Here is a 20,358-nt window from a genome sequence, read left to right as displayed (position 1 = left end):
GTGAGGGCAGCGCGGCCAGGTCATGTTTGCGCGCTGCGGCACATTAAATGGCCTAGAGTTTTTTTTCAGCGTGAGAAATACGATGTGTGGCGGGAGTGCGTGACTAATGATCGAAATGAGTGACTGTCACGCTCAATGCGTGACACTTGAGAGCCCTGAGTTTGTTGAGAGTTGTGTTTTCATGAAATAAATCTTTGTATTTTAATATATTCTACTCAAAACCTCTCGTGTTTTTGTTTTCTCATTGTGGAGTGCTATTTAAACCGCACTGCCCAACTGCGCCCATAGTCTATATATGTTTGATATATGATCTATATATGATTGCGCCCCCCCAAAAAAATTAATCACCAGCTTTATGGATAACCCTTTTTGTGTGTAATGTTGATTCAATAAGTTCAAGTAAACAGTTTAAATACAAGAAGTGGACTTGTGGAATCTTTTCAAGTACTTGTGGAAGGAGAGGCTAAGTCGAGTGTCAAGCTAAAGCTGCAAACATAGGAACCTAGGAAACTACAATTGTCCTCGGGTCAAAATGACCCGACAGTCAAAATCATGATCAAATAATCATAACATTTACATTTACATTTAGTCATTTAGCAGACGCTTTTGTCCAAAGCGACGTACAAGGGAGAGAACAGTCAAGCTAAGAGCAATAAAAAAGCATGGTGTAACAATAAATACTACTTTACATGAGAAATAAATAATCAGAGTCAGTTACACACCACAAAAATGGTAAAGAGGGAAAACTCAGGTATTCATGCAATTTGTGGTGAATGACAAGTTGTTTTCTTTTAGGGGTTTAGTGAAGGCGGGTCATTTTGACCAAGGAGGACACGGGGTGTATAAAGAATGTGAGAACAACAGGAGGGTTAATGCATTTCTCGGTCAGAGTACTGTAAGTTCTCAAAATGATCTTCATGCTCTGTTTGTTAATAGTTAATTGGACTCACAGATAACTAGTGCAACCAAGGTTGCTTCTTCTGATTGGAGAAAGAAGGGCAGATATGCAGATCACTCCCTCATGAACGTGTTCTGATGGAGAAGTGAAGGGCAGAAGGAGACATATCTGACAGACGATTCTGAATAAGTCAATTACATCCGTCTTGTTAATGTGGAAACATCTATACAGGATACACCTAACCTAACATACCTAACGGGTCACAAACATCTAGACCAGATAGGTGTAACCTACTTAACTTTCACAAAGCGTGGCGTGGGGTGTAATGGAACTAACGATAGGCATATAAATGTACACACCACATTACCCCTGAAGTCTATTGGGTTAACAAGTCCTCCATGCTGGACAGGGCAGAACTGACTGGTGACGCACCTGATATCGTTCCCTTTAGGAAATCCAATCATATAGCCTAGGAACGCTACATCTGTTAATTCATACAGGCTACACAATCAATGTGGTTGAAATAGGCTAACCTATGTGATAAGTCAATAAGCTAACATTGTGAAGCATGTGTAGTTACTGACATGAGATCAAAGTAATGATATGTGTAAGTAGTAACTGACATAAGATTAAAGTAATGATATGTGTGAGTAGTAACTGACATAAATTTAAAGTAATGATAAGTGTGAGTAGTTACTGACATAAGACTAAAGTAATGATATGTGTGAGTTGTAACTGACATAAGATTAAAGGAGGAAGAAGGGAGGAAAGGAGGAAGACCAAGTAGACAGAGACATTATGGGCTCCACACAGAAACAGAGACAGACTAAATAGCTGTTACGGAAAAAAATAGAGTTTATTTTTTAATTATTTATTTTGTACTACTGGGGAATGGACATGGTTTTGGATTGACACAATGTCATGTTTGTGATGTTTCCATCTTTTTTATGTCAAACCTACCAGTATTACAAATCCAAAGAATAAAACAAATATTTTTGTTAAATTTGTGCTATCTGCTTTTGTCATTTGGTCTTGCAATGAAGCACTTCAAACCATCTATATTTGCATGTTAACCCTAACCCTAGATTCCCAAAACATGTTCGAAGACACCAGAGAATACCAACAAGTAAAGGATTACATTTCATAGTCAGTCTTTTCTTTTTCAGCCGAGTTGTCATTTACTAGGTTTAGAACGCCATTGTGAAGACCATTGTACAATTGGCGAATTTTTGGCCCACGTCCATAACCAGCTAATCCTCCTGCACCTGCGCCTAGAGTTGCTGACCCTGCTGTCGCTGCTGTCGCTGCTGTCATTGCTTTTGCTCCTACTTGTACCACCACTGTTGCTCCTCCAAAATATGGGCCTGCTACACTTCCAATCACAGCTCCTGTAGCAGTCCCAGCAAGAGCCCCAGCAACAGCCCCGACACCCTTCCATAGAACAGCTTTCTCTTTCTCTTTTTCCGTTTCCCTATCCCTTTTATTCTTCTTTTCTTTTCTTTCCTTCTCTCTCCGTGCAATAAGATCATGTGTGCTCTTGTACATTTCCTTTGTGTAGCAGTCTGCATGGTTGATTTTCATCATGTTTTCTATTTTACTGAACAGCTCTCTAACCTGTAGGGATGATATATCGTTATTGTTGAAAGCATGGTATCTGTCTCCACACTTTTTGACAAGTTTTTGAAGGCAAGGGTTTTCACTGATAAACTTCTCGACAGATTTGCCATCCAATTCCTCTTTTCCGGTAAACAGCACAATTGTGTACTTCAAAGCCCCCTCTCCAAAGTTCTCCTGGATCCACTTTACTGCAGCCTGCTGTTCCATTGTAAATCTGTTAAACCTAATTACCAGCAAGAGTGCATGTGGCCCAGGAGCACACATTTCAATACACCTTCCTATCTCACTTTTAAGCTTTTCCTGAGTCATTTCTGTATCATTTATTCCTGGTGTATCTATCACTAAGACATCTTTGTTTTCCACCTTCCCTTGTTTTTTCTCGCCAAATTTAGTCACAGCATTTGAGCTACATTCCACTTTAAATGCTTTGTCTGCCAATATGGTGTTTCCTGATGCACTTTTGCCAGCTCCTGTGTGTCCCACGAGCACAATCCTGAGTGTTGAGTCTGTGTAAACATATTTGAACATGTATTAGCATCTTATCAGATTGACATGTAGATCCATGTTATGTGATATATTTCCCTCATCTCACCATGTCCTGCAGCCATAGTGCTTTTCCCCTCACAGTTCCTGGGTACAGACAACATGAGCTCAGCAACCTGTAGTTGAATACTGATGTTTATATTACAGAAATGAAGACCCCCCCCCCACTCCCACACCAAATGAAATATTGAATTTGTCTGTCTGTCATACACACAAACATATTATATGTAAGGGATAATCGAAAATTAAATAAATAAATTATACACACACACACTAGAGGTAAACAGATGAGTGTGGAAAAAAACATTCACTCTGACTAATTTTAATAATATACACTATTACAGCACTGACACGAGTGACACATCAAGTTCACCTGCTTGAGGAGAATATTGTAACAGAGAGGAGGGCAGAGCCATTTGATTAAACAAATTAGTACAATTAGTTGCAATTATGAATTAGAGTGACACATACTAAGGGAAATCAAATTATACTGATGTGGACGTGAACCATAAGAGCTGGCTGCAAAGTCAGAAAGATTTCTGCTGCCATTCATTGACTGACAAGACATTTTTATGTCATTATGTTTGAAATAAGCAGCAAAAATTTGTTTTCACTGCACATTGGCGCCATAGTTATACCACTTGTTCATGTGGATTCTTTTAAAATGTATCTATTGTGAAGATGTATACTACAGACAAGTGAAAGATAAAATGAGCAACAATCTGTTCCTTACCACTGACAAACTTTTCTTATCCTACTTACATTCTTCTTCATGTCTTTCCATATTCAAGTGATTTTGTGCTATATAGTTTAAAATATTGGTTCAATTTCGATTTTTCCATATTAAGAATGTTGCAGAATTTCTGATTTCTGTAACCTAGTGTCTTTTATAATCTGTGAAGAACTGAGAAAAACATGGACGTATCATTTTGTTACTATTTTCTTCACAGGCCTCACCTGAAAATGGAAAATGATTTTTACTTTGAAATGTTTGACTTTCTTTTATAAAGATGTAATGTGTTCAAAGTCAAAGCCCTTATAGGGCCCTCATTAGTCTTTTTGGTAATGCCCCCGTTCATTTGGGGATTTAAAGATCAGGCTCCTATCTAAGTAAAAGAAGAGACAACTCCACAAAGGTTGGTCAAACAGATATTAAACTACATAACGTGGATCTGTATTTGGATCTGACATTCCTTGCATGCTTAAATACGGCTCAAAAGGATGATATTTTCCAGGTTTTGTCGCTCAAATTGCATGCGCCAAATTTGCCAGCAATTATGGGCTTTCTGGCCACAGATTCACCATGTTTAGCGTTACAGTTTCCTTCATTCATTTCTCCCTCAGTGATGCGTCTGGTGCCTTAATGCCTCTAATGTCTGCTGTGAAAGCTGAGAATACTGGACATAGTGCAGTGCACAGGGACATGTATACTAAGCAACATGACCTGCACATAGAGATGAGACAGACCTACTGTATATAGAGAGATAAAAATGTCTATATATTTGTACATGTACCATGCATGTACCATGATCCACAAATTACCCGTGACATTTGAATAAACGTACTATGATAAACACATATTTGTAAACATACATTATTTTCACAACGTGATCTGCACATAGAGCGGAGACAGATCTAAGCCGTCAAATATGCTAGTCAATCAATTAAACAAATACGGACGAAAGTACAGTTGCATAAACTGACAATTACATAGAAGACTGATGAGATCATGCTATCCAGAGCAGTGTGTAGGCAATTCATGATCTAATCTAAATCAATGTATTAATTCCATTCCTATCAATAGTTCTAATAATATAATAACCGTATGTTAAACGTGAAGTTGATGTGCAGAATTCTGAGATTTCTGTGCACAGTCATTGAATTATTACTACTTCTTTTGCATGTGTGAGTGTGTACAAAGTGTCAAAGGGTAAAGTGTTGAGAGTCTTTACGCCAGGTAGGGGGCTACTTTCTGCTGGACTATTCAGTAACTTATTTGCTCTCTTGCTTTGTCTTGTGTTGCACTTGCTTGATGTTTGACTGTTTTAGGAAAGTTGTTGGCAAGCTAGCCAACATAGCTATCACAATAACATTACAAAGAAGCCGACGCTAGAGCACTTATTACTAGCATCAATGTTCAAGCCTGTTATAACAAGCTTGCCAACATCGCTAATGAGATGCCTTGCTAGCGGCTAAACTGAGCAAAACCTGTTGAAATTTGCTTACTTTGTTTATGAGAAACTAGCCAGTCAACAACTTTCCTAAAACAGTCAAACATCAAGCAAGTGCAACACAAGACAAAGCATGACAGCAAATAAGTTACTGAATAGTCCAGCAGAAAGTGCCCCCTACCTGGCGGCTCCAGAAACTCCATAGTGTTACTTTAAAGTGTTATTTCGGACACAACAATAGCCAACATGACGTTTCCTTTTGACAATAGCCAACATGACGTTTCCGTTTGACATTGATGATAGAAGTCAATCAAAGTTGACAAGCCAAGGCAGTCTCAGGCTTAAGCCGTTAGCGTTGCGTATAGCCAAGTCAATTCTTTCACATTCGGAAGTTTAGTCCTTGCACCTATTTGGTAGCTTAAAGCAAAACGTGTACCACTACCTGATGGTTTAAATTTAAAATAAATTACTCAAATAAATGTTATACTGTAGGCCTATGTTAACTAGTAGTAGTAGTATCTCCCATGTGAAAGACTCAATTCATGTGTGGTGTGGATTCACCCTTCACTAGGTGTGTGTGTGTTTGTGTGTGTGCTTGTGTGAGCAGAGCATGCTTGATGTGACCTCTGGAGGTACTGCCTCTCTTCATAATAATCTGCCTGACTAGTAAGCCTCAGTCCAGCTTGTGTTTGTTTCTTTATCTGTAGTTGACAATATGGGAGTAGAGCTAGGAATAGGAAGGGAAGGCTGTGTTAGTAGAAGTTGCTTGGAGGGAGGAAGAGACACGAAGCAAACCACAGCAAAACAGCAGCATTGTCAAAACCAGCAAAACAACAAAAAAGCAGCGTTGTCCAGCAGCCACGGCCAACTCCAAGCATCCACGGGCATTGAACACGAACGACACAGGGAGCAACTACCACACGTCAACAAGCTGCACGCAGCGCACAAAGAACGTTCAATCCGACTCTGGGGATTGAAGCAGGGGATGGTGCGACAGCCGGAAACAAGAATTAGGCTCTCCCTTTGACTTCTTTGTCATTTATAGATCTGTGCAGGTTAGTCAAATCAACAGATCTTTATGCTGTGTTTGTTAATGATTAACAGCAGTTACCTTACTGTGACAGCACTCACAGATAACTAGTGCTACCAAGGATGCTTCATGCTTCATACTCCCTCATTAACGTGTTCTGGCAGTACAATTACAAAGTGTAGGGCAGAGAGGGACATATCCCACAGACGATTCTAAATAAGTCAATAACATCCTTCTTGTTAATGTGGAAACAAAGTCAAGGGCAGAGGGTGACATATCCCACAGACAATTCTGAATAAGTCAATAACATCCCAGCAGCCCATTCAGACAAACCCTGATTGTATCCTAGTCGGTAAAGTGATGCTTTCACACATAATTTATAATGTATAAAGAATGTGAGAACAACAGGAGGGTTAATGCATTTCTCGGTCAGAGTACTGTAAGTTCTCAAAATTATCTTTATGCTGTGCTTGTTAATAGTTAATGGCACTCACAGATTAATGTGTTCTGATAGAGAAGTGAAGGGCAGAGGGAGACATATCTGACAGACGATTCTGAATAAGTCAATTACATCCGTCTTGTTAATGTGGAAACATCTATACAGGATACACCTAACCTAACATACCTAACGGGTCACAAACATCTAGACCAGATAGGTGTAACCTACTTAACTTTCACAAAGCGTGGCGTGGGGTGTAATGGAACCAACCATAGGCATATAAATGTACACACCGCACTACCCCTAAAGTCTATTGGGTTAACAAGTCATCCATGTTGGACAGGGCAGAACTGACTGGTGAAGCACCTGATATCGTTCCGTTTAGGAAATCCAAACATGTAGCCTAGGAAAGCTACATGTGTTAATTCATACTGGCTACACAATCACTGTGGTTGAAAACGGCTAACCTATGTGATAAGTCAATAAGCTAACATTGTGAAGCCACTTTAAACCAATGACTGTGTAGCAGAAATGTCTGAAAGACGAGGCAACACACAGAGAATGAGCACACAAACTGCATTTACATTAATGGCCGAGGAGCATTCACTAATTTCAGTCGGGGAGGTTCACACCGGTTTCAAAGAACAGAAAGGATCCTGCCTCCAACCTTTTGTTCCCTTTGATTACTTATTTGTTAGCATTTTAATTTCCAGCGCATTAGGGGGCGCATTATCACTACTAATGTAAATGTATCAGGCCTACAGACTGCTCCTGGCTGATCCTGGGCCAATGGACAACTTTGCTTTAGTGAGGGGTCTATCTTATCAGCTGATGAGTTCAAATAGCATCAACCTGCTGCCAGGACAAAGGACAGTACCTTTAATTCAATCAGAATTGGAGAAATGATCTCATAAATAGCGTAGACTATTTCTCTTCAACATTGTAAGCGACTCTCCATAGACAAAGAATAGGCCAATGTTTTGGTCAGCCAGTCATTGACTGTAATTTCTTTACTGTATGCATCTTTATACACCAGGTAGACATAGTAGTGATAATATAATACAGTTTGTATCATTTCATGTCGGCCTAAAGACCAATAGTCATAAATATAAACTGTCTAATCTTTTGAAATATTCACACTCTCTATCGTTTTCCCGGCGACCCAATGTAGTCCCGTTTTTCAGCACTTCAAAAAATCATATCACAAATCAAATTTTGTCTCATTTTTCCTCGTTCCTCAAAACTCATGAGTCGAGCTTTTGAGACGAAGATGTTTCTTATCACTGTTTAGGAGAGTCATTCAATTCCACATCACACGTGATTTTCCATGACTGAAACTCCAGAACGTTACACAAGTAGACAACGCGATGCCTGATGCTTTTGTTATCATGAGTGCCTCCTTGTGTTGACAATAAATTACCTGATTTGTAATCTGTGTTGACAGCGAATTGTCTTCGAAAGTAAGAAGACAATTAGATAGTAATGCCTAATAGGGAAATAGCCCTCGCAAGAGGCATTACAGAATTATTAGACAAATCATTCAGAATAATTTCTTCCATAGGAACCTTCAATCTATCTAATTCCTGGTAGACAGGTCTCTTGTTGCAAAGCATTTCTATTGCCTAATAACATCATATAAAACACTTGTCTGTGTTTAGAAACACATGTATGCCCTTATCACCTGGTAATACTGTTTACCCTGAAAGATCAAATACAATAGAAAGGGTTTAGAGCAGGGGTACTCAATAGGCGGACCGCGGTCCGGATCCGGACCCAGACGCAATCAAATTTGGACCGAAGCCTAAATCAAAATTCGAATTTAATCATGATCAAGCAACGTTTCATTGGTGCGTGATTTCGCGCTATATATTTTTTTCCTACTCGATGTGGTTTCTATCTTCCGTGTCCAATCCAGAGGTCCAATCAGGAGCTGTAATATAACAACATCACTATGACAACTCACTCACCTACTCAATGTTGGCCGCGAGCTCTGTGGGTCACGCAGGTTGTGTGTGTCAATGGCAACAATGCCGGCAGATATATATGTGAACGGTATTTTTTCTCAGCGAACGAAAATCATGGCGTGCTTTAAACCCGACAAAAAGAGAAAAGTTGATTCCAAAAATCGCGAATTTAAGACAGACTGGACTGACAAGTATGCATTTGTGCTGCCTGTGGGGAGCACAAAACCGATGTGTTTAATCTGTAACGAGACGGTTGCCCTTGTCAAAAGTGGTAACGTGAAACGTCACTATGAAACAAAGCATGCACACTTCGAACAAAAATACCCGCAGAACTCTGAGGTAAGGGGCAGAAAAAGAAACCATCTGCAATCATACCAAGCAACATGCAGTGTAATAGTTAGATCAGCCACACAACAAGAGCGTGCATACCTCAACATATTTCAGAATCAGAATCAGAATCATGTTTATTGGCCAAGTACATTTTCATAAACAAGGAATTTTTTCTGGGTTTAGTTGCTCTTAATGTACTTCAACTGAAAATATGCAGTATAACACAACAGTTTAGGATAGAGATACTGTTGTGAGTCTGCCTTTTCAACCATGAATATGGTGAAAAACAAATACAGGAGCACACCCAATGAACACTTAGTGTAACAATCAGTGCCTCCGCCTGGCCATCACACCTTTTATGCCCAAGTTTCAACCACAAAAAAGTGTCACCTTGCACACAAATAAGGCCAGACCACATAACCGTTTGTGCATATGTTTTTGGATTTTGACCGTCACTGTTCCGGACCCTGGACTGAATGGAAATTTGGCGAGTGGACCTTTTGGGTTTCTAATTGAGTACCCCTGGTTTAGAGTCTAATCGGTCAAACACAAGACAAAATAACCCAAAGACACATACTTTAGAAAAGACGGCAACTCCTAGGCTCTCCCTTTGGCATCTTTGCTGTAATTGCACTGGCCAGGTTAGTCAAACCAACAGATCTTTATGCTGTGTTTGTTAATGATTAACAGCAGTGACCTCACTGCGACAGCACTCTTAGATAACTAGTGCAACCAAGGATGCTTCACCTGCTTGGAGGAGGAAGGAGGGCAGGTATGCAGACCACTCCCTAATAAACGTGTTCTGGTAGTACACGTACAAAGTGAAGGGCAGAGGGTGACATATCCGACAGACGGTTCTGAATAAGTCAACAACATCCCGGCAGCCCATTCAGACAGACACTAGTCGGTAAAGTAATACTTTCACACATAATTGAATGCACTTCATAATCAGAGTACTGTATGTTCTCAAAATGATCTTTATGCTGTGTTTGTTATTGATTACAGTTTTTCACAGCGAAAATTCGGCACAATTTGCACAACCTTCACTTCATGTACCAATCGCTCGACCCAATTTGGCACTACTTCACACGCCCTTATCTGCATTAGACTCTGATTTTCCTTGTTTACACTCTGATGGCAATTACACATCACCTTGTTGTCAAAACACTACACACAATGTTCAGCTGGGGGGTATTCGTCGTAGCTCGCTAAGTGGTTTAGCGAGCTAATTTTCAGGCTAAGATAAAAAACGCCCCTCTTTTTGGTTCGTGGAAGCAACTTTTGATAAATCACCATAGTTACATATCGATTAGCACTAACCTGCTCCAGGGCAGGCTAACTTAAGTGTAGCTGGATAAGCTTGCCACACCCCCGGAAAAAGGAGGGATCCCATTGACCAAGGACTGATATTAGAGTTAGATTAGCGGAGGGAGAGAGTTCTTTGCGATCGCCAAGATCCAATATTCTTGTATGAGCGCTACCGATTCAGCCGACAAGGAATCATTAATTTACAAGACCTTCTCGAGTCATTTATTGCAAACACCACAGTCGAACATGGACTGTCTTGCGCTTTTTTGCGAGTGGTACATTTTTGTAGTGTCGGTGATGCAGAGAACAAAGCACTCATAATTATATGAGTGTTATTAGTACACCATAGCATATCATTATTGTAGAAAATGATTAAGGTGGACTCATGATAAGAATAGACAATTTATTTTCACTGCTTCAATTTATTGCATTTGTTATTAATACATTTAGTCATTTAACAGACGCTTTTATTCAAAGCGACTTCCAAGGAAATGGAAAACTACATCGAGGAAGGAGGTGATGGGATTTGAACTAGCAACCATGCAGATTCAAACCGGTAGAGGCAACCTCTGTACCAGTGGACACTTGCCGTCAGGTATTCATACATAGATATCACTCTATAAACATCCCAACACACCTTGCTCTCACAGCGGTGGTGGTGTTGAATTTTGCCATGATTATGGTCTTGTATTCTTCATAAGCGTTCATGTTCATCTCCTACTCGCCAGCGGAGAAAAAAGAGCCCTTTTCTTTGAGTTTAGAACCATTATACCGTTAGAAAATCATGGTTTTGGTGATCGACCTTTCCTGCCTTTTGAAGTAGGACGTGCACGCGCAAATGCCATGATAACTTTAGCCTGGTTGAAATTAACCACATGATTAGGATGCGGATCAGCCGTTAACAAACCGATATTTGCTGTTCTCAATCAGCTCGCTAATCTTAACGGGCTAAAAGGCCAATTGATTAACTTAGCTTCAACTCTACGACGAACGTACCCCTGTTGCACACACTTCTCAAGTAAAATCTCGAAGCATCAACCTACAACACACAAATAGTCAAATCTCTAAACATTCAGGTCGGTTGAGCAATTTGCAATGAGGACTGCAGCATAAAAGTGCCTTGAGCCTCTGTTTTGTTTGGTAAACAATGGAGAACTTTGAAGAGATCAACAACCAAAGAAGGAGAGGGGTAAGAGTGAGAGGAGGAGGAAGAGGAGGACAAGAAGGACGGGGACAAGGGGAAGGAGGAGTAGGAGAACAAGGAGGAGGAAGAGGATGAGAAGGACAAGGAGAAGAAGGAGGAGAAAGAAGAAGGAGAATGGTCATCTCTAATAAGATTTGGGCCGCTGTGGTAGACCGTGCTCAACCATGGTTTGAGCATGAGGGAGGGGAGAGGAGTGTCAAACCAAATCTCAGCCGCTTCACAGTTGCTGCCATCATTAGAACCTTCAGGATGGAGAACAGGTACGAAATCTATTTGCCTTGTGTACTGTAATACTGCATATCAATAGAATACATTCTGCTCACAGTATTTGTATTTTGCAGGACTGAAAGAGAACCACACCGTGGAGGAAGAACACACACTTTCACTGCCGAACAGGAGACTGAAATTGTAAATATGGTTTGTGAGAACAACGGTATCACACGGTTTACAGTACTGTACCGTTCTCTGTGTGTACCGAAATAAAACTTTTTTTGCTGCATATTTGTGTGCTATTTTATGTTTGACTATGAAAAAAGTAGGCCTACACTGAGACATTTTACAAAAGGAGAAATGGCTCAGTCTGGTGTGTTCCATTTCGATGATTGTGTTTTCAATTTTGCACTGCAGTGTGCTCAAAATGCTTGGTAGTGTGCAGCAAATGCTTAGTTGTGTGTACTCAATGAATGTATGTGTGTGTCTTTTGAAAATATGGCTGTGTGTACCAAATGAAAACACAAGTTCCATTTTGTGAACAGTTAAGAGATTTGATGGCAAAGAGTCATCTTGCAAAGGGAGTGTCAGGTTTAGCATTTTGTGTGTGAGGTTTTCAGTTTTCTGTGTGCAGTTTTGAGAAAGCCGTTATTGTTTTGAAAAACGTGTGTTAACAGAAAAACTGTAATGGCACTCACAGATAACTGGTACGACCAAGGTTGCTTCACCTGATTGGAAGAAGAAGGGCAGGTATGCAGACTACTCCCTTATAAACGTGTTCTGGTAGAGAAGTGAAGGGCAGAGGGTGACATATCCGACAGATGATTTTGAATAAGTCAATAACATCCCTTTTACACACACCTAGATAAACCAGTATAGATTGTTATGTGGTGATGTAGAAAATCTCTGTTGGCGGTTAAAAGTACAATAGAAGTCTGTTGCATCTGTCATAAGGACGCGGTAAAGATGCAGCTATTAAACGCGGCATCACACATCTGAATGTGTGTGTGTGTGTGTATGTAACCTTGAAGTTGTTATTTCCATCCAGTCATCATCACATTTATGTTTAAATTCCATGCATACTATTTAAAACTGTACACACCACCAGCACAAATAGTAGGCTGAATTTTGTTTTAAACCTGAATAGTTTATGTAATTGCAACCTACCTTTGGCAAAGAGCTTGTCGCCGGAAGATTAAGACTACTGGAGTGAAGTCGTGAAGAATATTGAGATCAGAGCCCAGTGCAAAGCTTCAGCAAAAATGATAACACTTTAGCTGACGCTGTTTGTTATAAAGCCTCACCTGTTGTTGCGTGTCACTGGAAACGCCCAGGTTTCGTGTAAAGCATGTTCACATGACACCTGACTTCTGGAATCCCCAACCGTTGTACTTTGGTCGACCTTTTTTATTGGTATTGATGTAGATCTGCAGACAGCACAGTTATTTTCTCATTGATAATACGCCCTGTGTTCACACCACCCAGTCTCACAAGCAATACAATCCATCAAACAAGCAATACAATCGTATCCTAAGTAAAACTAAGCACTCAATGCTTTATCAACCGTCAATAGACTTTTTTACGCATCATGGTCGCTATTCAGCCAAAACGATCTGATTAACACGATTATAATGAGTCTTCTTATAACACTAACAGGAAATGTTGAGAATACGTTGACAGCAGCATCAACCATGGTTGTCAACAATCGTTTTTGTCACCAAAAGAGATGATATATCTAGGAAACGATTTTGTTTTCTTTATTTCATCCCTGTTATAGTCTTGTATGTTTTCTCCTCAAGCTTGCTTTGACAGTTTTGTTTTTCATGGTCATGTCAATAAAGCTCTATTTGAACTTAATTGAACTGAAAGAGTGATAGGGATCTTCGCTTGACAGTCTTGGCAGTTAGTTCACCGTAGGCCAATTGTTGGTGATAGTCATTTAGCTTGGATTGCTATATAGTCCTTTCAGTAAAGATTTTGTTTGCAGCAACTTTGATACAGACCTAATGGAGGCCACATACAGACGCTCAATTATTTATCTTGAGGATTCTTCTTGAAATAGCCAAAGCTAGATTGTTTTTTGTTTTGCTTTTTTAAACCGGCGCTTTTATTCTGGGTTGACGCGTCCTTCACCTTTGTGTGCACTGTTCAGCACTCGGTTACTCCCCCCTCCTTCAGACGCTGCAGGTCAAGTTCCACTATTTGATAAGTTTCTATCTGTTAAAAACATCTCAGTTATCAGGGCGAAAATACCCGAGGATTTGCAACCACTGCTATCAACATTGCCGCACCTCTTTGTGTCCTGATTTACTAGAAACACCACAGCTTCACATACATTATGTGATCCAGTCCTTATAAAACATTAATGAATAAAACCATGAAAGAAATGTCTTGTTTTTCAGGCTGACTGTCTCATAAGTCATGAATGATGAAGGTAAATGTGCTCATGCACAATAAGGAAAAAGCACAACCTTGTCTTGAAAGAGATCACCCTTAGTAACGATAAGACAAAACTTTGCAGCCAACTGAACTCACTTTTTTAATGTTTGGCCTTAGAAGAAATTATAACAATTAAACGGACGCTGCTGGTTATATAATGTATCCTGTGGTTGCATGTCACTGTCACATTTCTTGTAAAGCATGTTCACCTGACTTCTCGGAATCCCCAACCGTTGTACTTTCGTCGACCTTTTTTATTGGTATTGATTTGGATCTGCAGACAGCACACTTTTTTTCTCATTGATAATACTTTCACACAACCCAGTCTCACAAGACTGTATTACGCATCATGGCCGCTATTCAGCCAAAACGATCTGATTAACAAGATTATAATTAGTCGTCTTAAAACAGTGAAAGGAAATGTTGAGAATATGTTGACAGCAGCATCAATCATGGTTGTCAACCATCGTTTTTGTCACTAACAGGGATGTTAGTTAATTCTAACATATAAATGTATGTACTTCCTGTAATGTTTGAGAAGATGAAGCAAGGAGAACAAGCCGTGAGCAGACGTGCCTAGCGCATGCTCGTGCTGCGCCGAGCTGACCGTGGCTAGTGACTGAATGAAACACATTCTTTCGCTAAGCCTTCTTCTACAAGTCTGTTATTCCTGAACAAACTAACTTGAACCAAGCGTGGGCATCCGACGAATTCGACGGAGGACAGCAAAATCTTCACTAGAAACACCTCAGCTTCACATACATTATGTGATCCAGTCCTTATAAAACATTAATGAATAAAACAATAAAAGAAATGACTCTTGGTTTTCAGGCTGACTGTCTCATAAGTCATAAATGATGAAGGTAAAAGCGCTCTTGCACAATAAGGAAAAAACGCAGCCATGTCTGGAAAGAGATAACCCAGGGGCGTAACTATAGGAGGTGTGTAAAGGGGCTATTTACCAGCCTAATTGCTGCCCCCTGCAGGTTACCTTATTTGGACAGCATTACCTGGGCACTGAATCAAGTCACACGCAGACAAAGGGAAAAGCAAAGACTTTTATTTCTCTTTATATTATATTTTCTGGGGAGAGAGCAGTGGCCAAAACATGCATCACATCCATGTAAAGTGCTAAGTGCAGATTAATAAATAGATAAATAACATGAAGGGCTATACACAGGGACAGATGGATATATAAATTAGCAATAAATACACCGCAAATTAATAGGTGTTTCAGATGGGCAAAGTACAATCAGATAAAATACGTTAAATTCCTCTGTACAGACTGTGATGGCCCAGCCGGTGAGCAGTGCCCCACATGGCTGAGTACAGCCAAACGAAGGCAATTAAGAGGCATGGTGTTGGATGGGCGGTACTAACCCAGAGGATTCTCATAGGGAACTCCTCCCTACCCAGGTGTCTCTGGTTGTCCCTCCCAGGTGCACTGAATCAATCAGGCAATCAGGAGCCTTTTTAAACTCAACCAGAGGATACGGAAGCCAGACTGTCTTGAGCTACAGAGGAGTGAGAACCAGACGCCTTCCAAGACAGTCTCAGGGTAAGAGGCCCGCGCCCTGCCTTTTATATTACTGAAGACAAGTAATCGCTGTATCTCTCTCTTGCCTCAGGAAGAGCCCGACGGAGCCCCTGACGCCAACGGCCAGACCGGTGAAGCTTTTTGAGTTACCTTTGTGCTCCCCCTCCCTTTTCCCCCTTCAGTTTGTACAATAAATTCCTAAGTTCTGTTCACCGCAACTCCTGTGTCTGACTGCTCTTTTCCAGTTTGTGTACCCACTGTTTGCCCTTGCAAGGCCAGGCTCCCACAAGACACGACACTTTGCACAGAATATGAGCTTGCTCTTCCTTCTTCCCCTCTCTCCCTCTCCTTTCATATCACATTGCTAATGCTTATAATAATGCTGATAAAATGGCCATATTGCCTACTGTTAAATCTACTACCCAAAGGTATCTCCTTATCTGTTTCTGAAATTAATGTCTACTAACACAAATGTTCTCTCTCCCTTATAGCATGTTCCAATTGCTGATGGATGTGGAAACATTGATCCTCACCCCCACTACTCCTCATCTACGCATATGGACAGCCAAACTCTACCCACTCACTCTGTTCTTTTCTTTCTCTCCTAATCTAGACTATCTTCGCTATGGGACGCTGCTGTAGTCTCTTCACCCGATCCACCTGTAGAAACCCTGTGCAAATTCCACCCACCGCCACCGGACTGCCGTACACTTACTCTACCCCATACCCTATGCTAACATTTATATACAATAAATATTATTGCCACCACTGACATGTTTCTCTGTCCCTACCCCCCTTACCCCTGTAACAGTAACCCTATGAGCACAGTGTATACAACTGGTCTTGTTTGTATCATGTATTTACCACCGGATGTCTGTATATACATATATTATGTACATACATTGTGCACAACACTTGTTGTTTCCCTTCCCCTTCTGCCACAAAACCCTCCCCATCCCCCCCTTCCTATCTCCACCCGGCCAACCTCAAGCAGATGGGTCCCCCCTTATGTGCCGTGGTTCTGCTTAAGATTCCTTCCTGACTAACAGGGAGTTTTTTCTTGCCCCTGTTGCCATTGTGCTTGCACATTGTGTTCAGGCTCTGGGCTCTTTAAAGCGCCTTGAGACAATTGTATTGTTATGGCGCTATATAAATAAAACTGAATTGAATTGAAGTATAGTTAAATCAATTTGAAAGTCACGACAACCTAGTTCATTGAGCAGAGCACAACTTTACTCGTAATAATGCCTTTTAAGCATAAGAGCGGAAGTAGAAAAAGGCAAGAGAAAAAAGAACAGGAGGAGGTGGCAAAGCTGCCTAAATTGGATTATTTTGGCTTTTTAATTAGCTAGTCGCCAGCCCACGGAGTCCCCCAAGGACGACCCCCCTGCTAGCAGCAGTGCAGCAATTCAGCTGGGATAAGCATCGCTGCCCTCAGTGGTTTGTCAGCAACCATGCAACAGGTAACCTACATTGTGTTCACACCCGTCGCTTCTGAAATATGTAAGGTTGATACATTAAACACTATTCATATTGATAAGTTATATATATAGCACCTGGGAGTTCAGTTAATAGAATTGAGAAATCTTCATGAGATAGCCTACACACAATTTCTGTGCGAGATTGAACTGTTCAAAGGTAGGATCAAAAGCAGTCAAATAAATGTGCACAAATAAATGTTTTAATCAGTTTTATTAAATCGTGTGGATTATTATGAGTTACTATCGGAAAACATGTCCAATTCCAGGCTTCTTGGGGAATTTCTCTTGTTCTTAAATGTCTCCCCAAGACATTTAAGGGCCCTTCCATAACATCTAAAACAACTATGGAGAACATTACACCTCCCAGTAGTTTGTTTTTGAGGTGAACAATAATTAATGGGTAACATGAATCGAAGTAAGAGTGTCCAGTTCCAGGGGACGTTGGACCAATCATGCCAGCTACTGTGTGTTACTGGTTCTGTTGCCGTGCTACTGTCTGTACTACTTCTGTTGCCATGCTACTGTGTGTTACTGGTTCAGTTGCCGTGCTACTGTGTGTAACTAGTTCTGTTGCCGTGGCAGTGCCACACATCTCTGTCTGACTCTGAACCGGGCCATCAGTCCGAGGTGTCCAATGGTAGCAAATGGGGACTTTAAGCAGCGACGGTTGAAGGGACGGCTACGGCGTTCGAGTGACACTTTGCGCACGCTAGATTCAAGCAGGTCATTATATGTTGTATCGTATTTGACACTGTCATTTCGTTTATATTCGATTCCACCGTTAGTAGCTTTATGGATTATTAGTATATTTGTTAAAGATACCTGCTAATTTGACCGATTTTCCAGTTTGTTCATAGACATGTCATCCGTTGCCAGCACCCAAGATGATGCTCAGAGCGAACGTCAGTTTGCCCAAGAAGTAGCCGTTGAGAGTTACAATTAGTTGCTTAGTGATAGTCGATTACCACTACTACGGCAACCCGTTGGAATGTTTCGTGGACGCCGTAGCCGTCCCTCTAACGTCACTGCTTAAAGTCCCTAATGACTGGTCCGTGACAGTGACGACCATTCTTGTGTAACTTTTAGGCAGTGGTCAGTCAAACGTGACGCAAATTCACAATTTGTTAAGTTTATCAAATAGTGCACAACCCAAAATACATTACTGCTACTGAAAAACACTGTAAAGATTTGCATATAACATATAATATAATTGATATAATATAATATGTATAATGTAATGTTATGTAACATTCTTTTCATGGATGATAGCTCATGATGTGTGTTAAAGGCCTCTACATATGGCTCTCGTTAGCTGTGTTTGAACCTGGTAGCATTTATGAATATTAGCTTGCCTTCTACGTCCACTATTCCCTGTACAGACATCAGTAATGAAACACTTTTCGTACTCCGCTTGGAATCTTTCACTTTCACTTGTTTGTCTCATTTTAAAGAAACCATATCATGAGATAGTTTGTTTTAGAGCAGAGTTAGCTTTGAACAGATGCACTGCTTCAGCTGCCTCACACTTCTGTGTGTCTCGTTTTAAAGAACTCTCACATCAGTATAATAATCCGCATCAGAGTCAGAATCAGAATCAGAATCGTGTTTATTGGCCAAGTAAGTTTACACATACAAGGTTATGGTGCGATGCTTTCTCGGATAGCCACGACTCTCTCAGTATTTTTAATGGCCCTCGAACGGTGTGACCGAACACAAGTTCAGAGGGGCTAAACCCCAGCGACTCTTGAACGACCTCGCGCACAGCAAACAACACAAAAGGCACCCCTTCATCCCAGTCACGTTCCTAAGACACTCTCCTACCCCTCCTCAAGACACTCTCTTTACCCTCCTTAGACACTCTCCTACCCCTCTAAAGACATAGTTCCACGTTCCACCTACAAAAAAAAAACACCTCCCCCTTTCCCCTCTTGCCCTCCCCCCTCAGATGTACGCTTTCTCCTCCTCCCCCCCTCATACGTACGCTTTCTCCTCCTCCCCCCCTCAGACGTACGCTTTCTCCTCCTCCCCCCCTCAGACGTACGCTTTCTCCTCCTCCCCCCCTCAGACGTACGCTTTCACCTCCTCCTCCCCCCCTCAGACGTACGCTTTCTCCTCCTCCCCCCCTCAGACGTACGCTTTCTCCTCCTCCCCCCCTCAGACGTACGCTTTCTCCTCCTCCCCCCCTCAGACGTACGCTTTCTCCTCCTCCCCCCCTCAGACGTACGCTTTCACCTCCTCCTCCCCCCCTCAGACGTACGCTTTCACCTCCTCCTCCTCTCCCTCAGACGTACGCTTTCTCCTCCTCCCCCCCTCAGACGTACACTTTCTCCTCCTCCTCCTCTCCCTCAGACGTACGCTTTCTCCTTCTTCCCCGCTGGAGGAGTGGGCTGCGGGTTGCCCTTCCCTCCCCCGAAGGCGCCTGCCACCGAGGACCGTCCTCCTCCTCCTCCTCCTCCTCCTCCTTCGGGCGGCGGGGCGGAGCCCGCATTGATCAGAGCCCCTCCCACCAGCATGACCGCCACCGCCGGGTCGTAGAAGTCCCTCACCACCATGTGCGCCGTCCAGCTCACGGGCACCAGGAACGTCAGCGCCACCGCCACGAACACCAACCCGCCCGCCCGCGCCAGCCGCGCCTTGGCGTCGTGGGCGCCGCCCAGGCAGTGGGTGCACAGCACGGCGAGGCCCAGCCCCCGCAGGCCCAGGAGAAGGGCGACGATGGCCAGGGCGCGGCGCGCCTGGGTGCCTGGGGCGAGCGCCAGGCCCGAGTCGAAGGTCTTGCACTGGGTGTGTCCGGTGCTGGAGCGCACCAGGCAGCTCATCCACAGGCCCTCCCACTGGGCCTCCGCCACCACCAGCTCCCCGCCCACGAACGCCGACACGCGCCAGAAGGGGGCGGCGGTCACCAGGGCCCCGCCCACCCAGCCCGCCACGGCCAGGAGCACGCCCAGCACCTGGAGGCCCGTGGTGGCCATGGCAACGGAGCGGCGGGATGGAGAGGATGGGGGAAAAGGGTGAGAGAGAAAGTGAGAGATGAACGGGGAGTGAAAATGAGAGCAGATTATGAGAGAGAGAGGAAATAGAAAAAGGAAGAATGAAAGAAAGAGACTGAGAGAAAAGGGGAAGGTATAGCAAACAAAACTAGAGCAAAACTAAAGCAGGTAAAAGAGAGAAAAGAGAGGTGGATCGG

General features: G+C 42.2%; 2 protein-coding genes across 2 annotated transcripts; both read right to left on the bottom strand.

The window, feature by feature from the left end:
- Window positions 1-1,735: 1,735 nt before the first annotated feature.
- On the bottom strand, window positions 1,736-3,081 carry LOC105907885 (GTPase IMAP family member 7-like). The gene has a single exon (XM_031562226.1). The coding sequence runs from the start codon at window positions 3,041-3,043 to the stop codon at window positions 2,033-2,035; it is 1,011 nt and encodes a 336-aa protein (XP_031418086.1). The 5' UTR covers window positions 3,044-3,081; the 3' UTR covers window positions 1,736-2,032.
- A 16,435-nt stretch (window positions 3,082-19,516) lies between these two features.
- LOC116219108 (claudin-9-like) lies at window positions 19,517-20,358 on the bottom strand. The gene has a single exon (XM_031562061.2). The coding sequence runs from the start codon at window positions 20,141-20,143 to the stop codon at window positions 19,517-19,519; it is 627 nt and encodes a 208-aa protein (XP_031417921.1). The 5' UTR covers window positions 20,144-20,358.

The sequence above is a fragment of the Clupea harengus genome, chromosome 24 (assembly GCF_900700415.2).
Source record: "Clupea harengus chromosome 24, Ch_v2.0.2, whole genome shotgun sequence".
Taxonomy (NCBI): Eukaryota; Metazoa; Chordata; class Actinopteri; order Clupeiformes; family Clupeidae; genus Clupea; species Clupea harengus.
Note: the sequence above shows the minus strand (reverse complement) of the source record. Positions and strands in the feature narration are given on the sequence as shown.